Below are 9,961 nucleotides of genomic sequence, written 5' to 3'. Positions count from 1 at the left end.
TATTCATTCGTGCTAGTTGTATAAAAAAAATTAGCCACTAAATTAATCCAATTAATATTTAATTTAGTATCTAAATTTATATGTAAAAATTTAATTTAATTTTTAAATTTTAATTACATTTATTTAATTCTTAAATTTTATAAGCGTGATTCAAATTAATTTTTAACACATAAATATTAATAAAAATATGACAGACAATCAAATATTATATTAGAACTTTTAAACTAAAACTGTTTTAGTTTTGACAATTAAATATTAAAAAATAAATCTTATCACTTGTTTTTAGAAAAAAAATTTTTCATAAATACTATTTATAATATTATTTTTTATTCCATTATGTCTGTACATCGAAAATCATTCTAAAAACTAAAATGAGTCACGTTACCAAAATTTAAAAACTAAACAATACAATTAAAACTTTATGATTAAATTGAGGCCCGTCGCAAGTTCAGGATCAAATTGAGTATTATCTCAAACATTCATATAAAATATATATTAAGATACAAAATATATATTTAAAATAAATTAAATAACATATATATTTATACAAAAATATACTATAATATTTTTATTATGTATTTAATAATTCTGTAAATGCTAATCAATGTTCTCAATAAAATAAAAGATGGTATTAGCAGCAGGAGAAAAGATACTATACCTAACAATGTACCTAATAACTATAGAAACTCATCCAATTTTGGTGGTACCAACACGCCTGTGCGCAGTGATCAGCACTTTATTGTGAGAGCTAAAAATCAGTAAACAGGAATTTAGGAAAGTAGCAAGAATTGATCCTTCCCTTTTTTTTTCCTTTATTATTATTATTATTTAGTTACTTTTAAAGACATTGTGGTATTTGGTTCCCGGCAACGTATAATTTAACGGTGATAACATTGGAAGCTATATATAGCACGAGCCACAAATCCCTCACACCAACGTTCTCCTCGGACATATCTATCTATTATCTTCTTCCCCTTACATGCATGCATACATACATACATACATACTTTTCTTGTCCCCAACATTTCCTCCAATATCCAAATATGCCTTCATCAATATATGAACTTGATCAATAATTCTGATACCCTCTGGTGAGAAACGATTGGAAGGGTCCTAAAGAATCAAACTTTTTCTCCTTCTTTGGTTGTGTTTATTTGTTTGTTGTTGTGATGGAACAGAAGCACGTGCTGTTGTCTGCATTGAGTGTTGGGGTTGGGTTGGGTGTTGGGTTGGGATTGAGCTCAGGGCAGAAATGGGTTGGAGGAGGGAGCCATGACGTAGACGAGCTTCCTGGGGAACAGATTGTTCAGGAGCTCAAGAAGCAGATCATTGATGGAAAGAACAGCAAGGTCACTTTTGACGAGTTCCCTTATTACTTGAGGTAATTTATTCATTCACTCTCTGCATCTTTCTCTTTCAAATTTGGCTTCTTCACATTTTGTCCCTGAAGAATGGCACGTCAATTTTATATACGTATTTCATGGTAATTTTCTTTGAATACTTGGGTATTTATAAATTTAGCTTTTTGCATGATGGGTTCTTCTCATATCTTTGAGATTTATCTCAAGGTTTTCACCATCAAGTTTACCAGCCCTACCTCACAAACTATCATGAATGTTCTGTTGGCACAGGCTCGATTTGGCTTTTCAATGTGTTGTTCTTTTGGTTGCTTTTTCGCATATCTATTGCGTTGAAACAACAGATGAGAACTGAAAGAAATTTGTTGTCACTTTCATGATATTATTTGAACAAATATAGCTTACCCAATTTTTGAGTTGTGCTAGCTGATATTCAAAGTCATATATTGAGGTTAACATTATTTTCCTGATTGGGCCAAATGTTAATGATGCCTACAATGACAGTGAGAAAACTCGAGTTTTGTTGACAAGTGCTGGATATGTTCATTTAAAACAACAACACTTCTCCAAACACATGAGGAACCTTTCACCAGTAAGCAGAGCTATTTTGCTCTCCGGACCTGCAGGTATGTTATGTTCAACTTCTATGTTGTCAATCATTCAAAAGCTTTCTGGTTCTTAGGTTGATTTGACATGGCTAACACAAGTTGCATTTAAACTTTTGAAGAAATTTACCAGCAAATGCTTGTCAAAGCTTTAGCACACTTTTTTGAATCCAAGTTGCTGCTGCTAGATATTACTGAATTCTCTTTGAAGGTGATTATTTTTAGAGATTCTCACTTTTTTTCGCTTTGAATTATGAAATGCATATCATCTACCTTTTGTTTTTCCGTTATACAGATGCAGAGCAAATATGGATGCTCTAGAAGAGAATCAGTAAGTTTTGCATGCACTACATTATTTATTTATGTATTGTGTATATTGTATTCTGCATTAAGAATTGTTTCTGTGCATCTGTACGGTGAGACTTTGCTAACACATTTGCTTGTGTTCATAGTGTTTGAAAAGGTCCCTATCCGAGGTAACTATGGAGCGAATGTCTGGTTTATTTAGTAACTTTTCACTCCTCCCGTCAGCAAGCGAAAGTAGAGGTACTGAAGGAAGAAGTTCTCAAGGTTTCTAAAATTGTTTCTCTCTTTTTTATAAATGATCTATTCCATATCTCTTATTTCGTTCTTGAACTTTACTTAGATGCTGCAAGCTTTATATTTGTAACTCCTACTTCACTATATCTTGATTGATATTTGCTATGCAGGTAGTCATCGTCGACATCGTAGTAGCGGACAAGAAAATAGACAAAGTAGCGGTGGAAATGAAAATTTTAACAATGCTTCAAAGCTCCGAAGGACTTCCTCTTCTTCATCTGATATAAGTACCTCCCTGTTTGGTCCAAATGATTCAGGTTATACTTGAAAGAAAAAATGTTCTTTTAGCCCTTATTCCCTATATTTTTAGGCCTACTCCTCCTTCTCAAACATTCATCTTTTATTTTTACTTGTAATGCCATACATCAATATTCATAATACTGCAGCTAAAACAATGCCTTAGCCTTAAACTTGTAATTCAGCTAATTAAATGGTGCTCTGTTTCGTTGCTAACTCATCAAGTTACAATGTTGTTCTGATTCTTACTGCTCATTTTTTTTTGGTTTACAGGTTCTTTGCAGCGAACAAACCATGTTTCTTTTGATGAAAAGCTATTTGTGAAGTCACTTTACAAGGTCATTGCATCACTGAAAACTTACTTATAAAGCTGAGGTTATATTGTGTTAAATACTTATGTTAATGTAATTTTTGCAGGTCTTGGTTTCTGTCTCAGAAACTAGTGCCATTGTTCTATATATCAGGGATGTTGATAAGCTATTCCTTCGATTGCCGACAATGTATAGTATGTTGCAAAGACTAATGAAGAAACTGACAGGGTCAGTGTTGATACTTGGTTCCCAAGTGGTGGATTCAGATTACTGTAAAGAAGTTGATGAACGGCTAGGTATATTATTTCCTTACAACATTGAGATCAAACCCCCTGAAGATGAGACTCAATCTGGCAACTGGAAAGCCCAACTGGAAGAGGACATGAAAGTATTTCAGTTTCAAGATAACAGAAACCACATTGCTGAAGTTCTATCAACAAGTGGCATCGATTGTGATGACTTGCATTCAATCTGCCACTCTGACACTATGCTACTCAGTAACTACATTGAGGAAGTCGTGGCATCTGCAGTTTCCTATCATTTGATGAACACTAAGGATCCACAATACCGGAACGGAAAGCTAGTTGTATCGGCTAAGAGGTAAGTATGCTATTACTGATCAATGGTTCTTTGAAAGGAAAGAAAACTCTTCCTTCTCATCACTGATATTGGATGCGCGCAGTCTGTGTCAGGCGCTGAATCTGTTCCAGGAAGGCAAAGTCAGTGGAAAGGATAATACAAAAACTAATGAGACCAAGGTTCGTTCACATCTATATTCATAGATAGTGGTTCAAAGAATAATCCAGGATTATTGGTTACATACTTGTATTCATTGATTTGGTAGGATGATGCGGGAGAAGATGGTATTGGTGCAAAGAATGATACAAGGAGCGATGCCCAAGCACCTGAAAAAAGCGAGGGAGAGAAATCTAACCCAGTAACAAAGAAGGATGGAGAGAATAGCACTCCTGCAAAAGCAGCTGTATGATCAATATCTTAATAGCTAGCTACTTGGAAACTAGTTGTTTTTTCTCAATGAATTGCATGCTTACAGGAACCTCCTCCGGACAATGAGTTCGAGAAGCGAATAAGACCAGAGGTGATACCTGCAAATGAGATAGGGGTTACATTTGGAGACATTGGTGCATTGGATGAGATTAAAGAATCACTTCAAGAGGCGGTGATGCTTCCCCTTAGAAGACCAGACCTCTTCAAAGGTGGCCTTCTAAAGCCTTGTAGAGGTATATTGCTTTTCGGGCCTCCTGGTACAGGAAAAACAATGCTGGCAAAGGCGATTGCAAATGAAGCAGGTGCAAGTTTCATTAATGTTTCAATGTCCACCATAACTTCAAAGTGGTTTGGGGAAGATGAAAAGAATGTTCGAGCTTTGTTCACGCTTGCAGCAAAGGTTGCTCCAACTATTATTTTTGTTGACGAGGTTGATAGCATGCTTGGGCAGCGTAACAGAGCCGGAGAGCACGAGGCAATGAGGAAGATTAAAAATGAATTCATGACTCATTGGGACGGACTATTGACAAAGCCTAGTGAGCAGATTCTGGTTCTTGCTGCAACCAACAGGCCATTTGATCTCGATGAGGCTATTATAAGACGGTTTGAGCGCAGGATTATGGTTGGTCTTCCATCTGCTGAAAACCGGGAAGGCATCTTGAAAACTCTTCTAAGTAAGGAAAAACATGAAAATATAGACTTCAAAGAGGTTGCAGATATGACGGAAGGATATAGCGGGAGTGATCTTAAGGTTTGTCTTCTTGTTAGTTGGTGACTCTAATTTGTTTGATTTTAGGACAATCTATTGACCTTAATCATTTCTGGGAACAGAATTTGTGCATGACAGCGGCTTATCGGCCTGTTAGGGAGCTACTCAAGCAGGAGACCATGAAGGAAGTGGTAGCTACCAACTCACTTCTGAATAAGTATTTTCTGTGTGCTGTGCTTAACTGATAAGTAATAACCCCATTGCACCTTATTTCAGGAACGGAAGAAGAAAGCGGCACAAGGCCAAATCTCAGAAGATATGTCCAATGCTACAGAGGATAAAAAAGGTCAATCAGTTACCCTGAGGCCTTTGACCATGGAAGACATTAGAAAGGCAAAGAATCAGGTATGGCATACTGATCATTTTTCACTCACTTTCTTGGCATCACATAGGTTAGAAATTGTCTGATAGATGTAAGTGCAACTGCAAATGTAGGTGGCTGCAAGTTTTGCTGCAGAAGGATCAATAATGAGCGAGCTGAAGCAGTGGAATGATTTGTATGGAGAAGGAGGTTCAAGGAAGAAAGAGCAACTCACTTATTTCCTATAGATAGTGCTAAAGCCAGTGAGTGCATAACTTGGAACAGGGGAATACAAATAACTCTTCAGCATGAGAAATTCAACTTAAAGATGCTCAACTGTAGCATCAAATCAAGGAGCTATTGGAGAATATATATGCATCAAATTTTGTAGAGGGTTCTCGGTTTGTGTGTGGGTTCTCTGCAAACCAGTGATCATTCACCACATGTACTGTCTAGGGATCTATATTCTGTGTCAAATGTGGTGCCGTTTTTAAGTGTAGGAGCACCATGTGCATTATGTATGTATTAACAATGAAGAACAACGTAATATAGCAGTATTTTGTACATCAATAAATGCATTTCAACCAAATCCTATCATGTTAAATAGAAATGTCTGAATTATTATATCTTCATATAATAAATTAGTAATGGAAAAATATAGATACACAATGAAAATATTAAACAATGTGAACAATAGATATATCGGATGTTCAATTTATTAGGTGTGCGGATGGTTATTCTAATATTAAGATTTAGGTGAATAATTTGGAGTGTATAGTGTTTTATTTGAATTGGGCCAATTTTAAGGTCTATTATTCATGTTGTTTAAGAAAGTAATTGATTACCTAACACAACCCGTTAGTTTTCTTGGATAAATATTAAATAAACACGCTCAACCATGAAAGTCAATAAATAACAATATAGCTGTTAAGATCCATCTTTTAAAAATGAATAGTTCTCCAAGCTTTAAAAATGAATAGTGCTCAAACTTTCAGCACTTAGGTTCCACAAGTATTCCATTTTAGCTTGGGTGCCATTAAGGAAGACAATAATGCAATGCTCTGTAAGTTAATTCCCACCCTTCTCCTTAAGCCACGCTGAAAAAGGAAAGAAAAATATTTATATTTAGTTATTTACCCCTTTTTTAAAAAAAAATAAAAAAATCTTCCAATTTTGATTTAGTAAAATCATAGCCGTTCGTGGAAACGTAGAAAAGGCGGTAGATTTCGATTGCAAAACGGGAACCCTAAGAAGGTTGTCCCCGAATTCAGCAGAACCATAGAAGATTGTGTCTGATTCTTGCGATTGAGAAGAGAACATGAACATGAGAAGCCAAATAGAGAGGTACGAGAAATTGGGGCTGAGGGAGTCTCTCCCAAAAATCTACAGATACCCGATTGCGTGCAGAGAAATTGGGTTCATTCTAAGGGAGGCTTACATTCAATTCCCAAAGAATTTGCAATCCATCATCTTCCATGACACTCTCGCCGCCTTTCGCCTCCTTCCTCAGTATGTCAACACCATCAATTCTGTTCATTTTCTTCTGCTTTTCATTCAAGTTGAAACTTTGGTACTTTGAGATTGAATGGAATTCAGGATATATGATTTTCAATAGTATTCTTGTATCAACTTGATAGACAAGTTCAAGCTGATAATTCTTGAAATTTATATTTTTATTTTTTGTTAAAATATGGAGAAATTCGTATGTGCTTTTGTAATGAAAAAAGGTTGTTTCTTGTTATAATTTCCTAGGTGATTATTGTTATGCTTTCAAGAATAACATTTTTTATGTAATTGCCAAGATATTGAGAACTATTATTGAATGTTACCGAGCAATACTGTTGGGAATTAAAGTTGTATTAGTAGAGAAGGCATTCTCACATCTCTTTTCTTTTATTATTATTATTATTATTATTATTATTATTATTATTATTATTATCACAATTTTTTTTATTGCTCTTCTAATTCTAGAATACAGACTCAGAGTGCCGTTTCTGCAGTCCATTTCCTTCTTCAGAGTGTAGAAGCTGCACTGCCAAAGCAAAAAAGGAATATGGCTGTAAAAGAATTTAAGCTCGCCATGGTTGCTCATAAGAGGCGCAGCAAACCTCAGCATCAGGAAGAAAAAGGTCAGATTACATTGCAAAACAGCTTTGTTTATTCCATTGACGAATGAAAACAAATCATGTCTTTATGAAGCTTTCCCCATCCTGTAATTCAGATTCGTTCCAACTGCCGCATGATGTTCTGGTGCACATTTTCAGTTTTCTCGATATGCAATCTTTGGTCTCGGTGGGGTTAGTCTGCTGGTAATACTTTTTTTCTCCTACCTTCATGACATATATTGCATCAACTCGTCATGTATCATTCATCCTGGTGATTGAGCATGTCATTCCTGAAACAATAACTACCAATGATATTGATATCTTTTTGTTTGCTTAGTCTGGAAATTAAATTTATCATCAATATTGCTTCACTGTTAACTCATGGATACATGATATTGCATTTTTCAGGTCATGGAACTTAGCTGCAAATGATAATCATCTGTGGGAGTTGCAGTATGTTGTGCTATATGGCAATGCTGCTAAACAGCAGCTTATAAATAGGGTTGAAGATCGTAATAAGAGGCATCTGCAGGATCTCACAGATACCAAAAGCATTACTGACTGGAAAGAGGCAGTCAATAGAGCATACACGGGTAAACCAATTAACCAAGTGTTTATTTATTTCCCACTATGCAATGTAATTTTACTCGAATTGTCAAATGTTTTTAGAGAAATGCTAGGGGATCATAAGAATTTATTGTTTTTAGCCATCAAGTCAATTCCTTTAATTTAGTAATCCAACAACATACTTTATCCCATACTTTTAAACATTGATTGCCAAGTGATGAACAAAAATTATAAATTTTGATGGCCCTCTAGCATTCTTCATGTTTTTATCCTTTACCTTCGGATATTGTCAGGAGTAATGAGTTTCATTTCATTACTTTTCCGCAGTCATGTTTTATCACACTATGAAGAAGCTACTCTTTCTCTTCTCTCATTAAGATAAACACAAATCCTCATATTTTCTTCTTATGTTAATCAGTCTACTCCGATGCAGGAGCATTGGCAAAGAAATTAACAACCAATCGCGGATACTGTGTAAACTGCAGAACAGTAGTTTGGCTAAATAACTCAAAATGCCCCAATGTACATAGCGGAATGATCTCCGAAGTTCAGGAAATCAAGCCTGTAACACCATTCCAGGTTTGTGCTGCATTGTTTAGCCATAATCTCATTGGCATTATAGTAAGACCAAACTTTTTGTGCTTCTAAGTTTTAACTTTAAAAAGCTAAAGATGTTTCTGAAAGTACCAATTCTTTTTAAAGTTGGCTGGTATTTTGCAAAGTTGATATATATAACCTTATTTATTAACGAATGTAGACCTATTAATTGCAGGTTGTGGAATATGTTCTTGATGATTCTCTATCCTTGACATCTTCCTCAGACAGTGATAGTGATTCAGAAGGAGGACCAGTTTCTAGGTTATGGGCATTACCAAAGATGTAAGAAAATACAAGGTCATAGACTTGGCCATTGGAGGGTGCCTTTAGATCATTGAAAGAGAGATATTAGCGGGAAGATTTTTGGCATGAAACACGGTCAGCCTTGGTCTATGAGGTTCAATCAATTTGATCCAAAGAAGTGCCAATGGGGTTGCAGATGCCCTTGCCACACGAGGTGAAGAGTCGAATTATGGCAACTTGGCAAGTGATGGCTCCAGATAATGAATTTTGTCAGCTAATAGTTAACGAATTATGAGAAGTTAAAAGTTGAGAATAGTTAGCTATTTTGACTTTTTAATTAAATAATTATTTAAAAAATTTTAATTATCAACTATGAAAAGACAACTAAAAATGTAATTTTTTTTATCTATTAAAAGATCTAAAATATTCCAAATACAAAGAGTATTTTCAAAAAAAATTTAGAAAATTTTTATGTAATTTTTTTAAATATATTTGAAAAACGGTGATCTTTTTATATTTTAAATTTGATGAATTTATGTCGAGTGTATTATATTTTTTTATGAAGATGAATAAATGAATGTTCAAAAAATAATATCTTTATATTTATATCTTTTATAATATCTTTTATAATAAATATTGTTTTGATATTAGTATATTTTTTAATAATTAAACATGTATTCTTTTTGTTTTGTTAATTAAAAAATAATTTTAGTACACAATTAATAAATAATAACTGTACTTTTATATAGGTATCAAGAATATTCGGTGTATGAATAATTTTTTTTTCCAAAAAACAAAAACCTAGGTCTAATATCAAATTTTTATTTAGTAACTACTCATGAATTCATGCGTACAAATAGTTTGCGACTAATACACACAAACAAATCAAATAGGGATCAATATTATATTGATGTTCTAATTTATTGGTCATATAGCATTATTATACGTTTGTGAAATGGGGTGTGCGATCTCGACACTGGGACATGGTTGCAAGCGGGAGGAGAACGTTCGTATTTGGCAAAGTATTTCAACATTAACATGCTATTTACATATTTACACGGGCACCCTATATATTGCAAAATTATTCTTTGAGCCTACTCTTGCACAATTTTTTTCAGGCCAATTATATGGTACAGATTAATACATACAGATGAGATAATATGTTGACAAGTGTGCAAGTTGTTGGCCGGAGGGAACAAGCTTGGCAGAGGTTTAAAAGCTTGTCTGCCTTAGTTTTCGAAGGAGGAGCCGGCTTCTGGA

General features: G+C 34.5%; 2 protein-coding genes across 7 annotated transcripts; both read left to right on the top strand.

Annotated features, from left to right (window-relative positions):
- Positions 1–651: 651 nt before the first annotated feature.
- On the top strand, positions 652–5,778 carry LOC112779406 (uncharacterized). 2 transcript variants are annotated; one of them, XM_025823648.3, is made up of 14 exons: positions 652–1,381; positions 1,863–1,984; positions 2,086–2,174; positions 2,259–2,294; positions 2,416–2,533; positions 2,674–2,820; positions 3,074–3,138; positions 3,218–3,711; positions 3,794–3,869; positions 3,956–4,093; positions 4,166–4,870; positions 4,951–5,019; positions 5,105–5,233; positions 5,324–5,778. In XM_025823648.3, the coding sequence occupies exons 1-14, from the start codon at positions 1,170–1,172 to the stop codon at positions 5,435–5,437; spliced, it is 2,514 nt and encodes an 837-aa protein (XP_025679433.1). In that variant the 5' UTR covers positions 652–1,169; the 3' UTR covers positions 5,438–5,778. The 2 variants fall into 2 exon arrangements, with proteins under 2 accessions (XP_025679433.1, XP_025679434.1); XM_025823649.3 differs by having other exon boundaries at positions 935–1,381; positions 2,416–2,509.
- A 373-nt stretch (positions 5,779–6,151) lies between these two features.
- Positions 6,152–9,140, top strand: LOC112777061 (F-box protein At5g52880). Of its 5 annotated transcripts, none has more exons than XM_025821340.3 (7): positions 6,152–6,252; positions 6,372–6,698; positions 7,161–7,318; positions 7,411–7,498; positions 7,703–7,887; positions 8,280–8,440; positions 8,634–9,140. In XM_025821340.3, exons 2-7 carry the CDS (start codon positions 6,508–6,510, stop codon positions 8,742–8,744), a joined length of 894 nt encoding a protein of 297 aa, XP_025677125.1. In that variant the 5' UTR covers positions 6,152–6,252; positions 6,372–6,507; the 3' UTR covers positions 8,745–9,140. The 5 variants fall into 5 exon arrangements, with proteins under 5 accessions (XP_025677125.1, XP_072084866.1, XP_025677126.1 ...); XM_072228765.1 differs by having other exon boundaries at positions 6,190–6,252; positions 6,401–6,698; positions 8,295–8,440; XM_025821341.3 differs by having other exon boundaries at positions 6,211–6,252; positions 8,295–8,440.
- The last annotated feature ends 821 nt before the right edge of the window (positions 9,141–9,961 follow it).

This window comes from Arachis hypogaea, chromosome 19 (assembly GCF_003086295.3).
Source record: "Arachis hypogaea cultivar Tifrunner chromosome 19, arahy.Tifrunner.gnm2.J5K5, whole genome shotgun sequence".
NCBI lineage: Eukaryota > Viridiplantae > Streptophyta > Magnoliopsida > Fabales > Fabaceae > Arachis > Arachis hypogaea.
The sequence above is the reverse complement of the archived record's forward strand: the minus strand, read 5'-3'. Positions and strand labels throughout refer to the sequence as shown.

What these genes read in the sequence shown, in the direction of transcription:
- LOC112779406 (XM_025823648.3), top strand. Translation starts at nt 1,170, where the DNA reads ATGGAACAGAAGCACGTGCTGTTGTCTGCATTGAGTGTTGGGGTTGGG. An exon ending in GTTTGGTCCAAATGATTCAG is followed by an intron (nt 2,821 to 3,073) that starts GTTATACTTGAA and finishes TTTGGTTTACAG; the next exon opens with GTTCTTTGCAGCGAACAAAC. An exon ending in CTAGTTGTATCGGCTAAGAG is followed by an intron (nt 3,712 to 3,793) that starts GTAAGTATGCTA and finishes GGATGCGCGCAG; the next exon opens with TCTGTGTCAGGCGCTGAATC.
- LOC112777061 (XM_025821340.3), top strand. Translation starts at nt 6,508, where the DNA reads ATGAACATGAGAAGCCAAATAGAGAGGTACGAGAAATTGGGGCTGAGG. An exon ending in GCCTTTCGCCTCCTTCCTCA is followed by an intron (nt 6,699 to 7,160) that starts GTATGTCAACAC and finishes TTCTAATTCTAG; the next exon opens with AATACAGACTCAGAGTGCCG. An exon ending in TCAGCATCAGGAAGAAAAAG is followed by an intron (nt 7,319 to 7,410) that starts GTCAGATTACAT and finishes CCTGTAATTCAG; the next exon opens with ATTCGTTCCAACTGCCGCAT.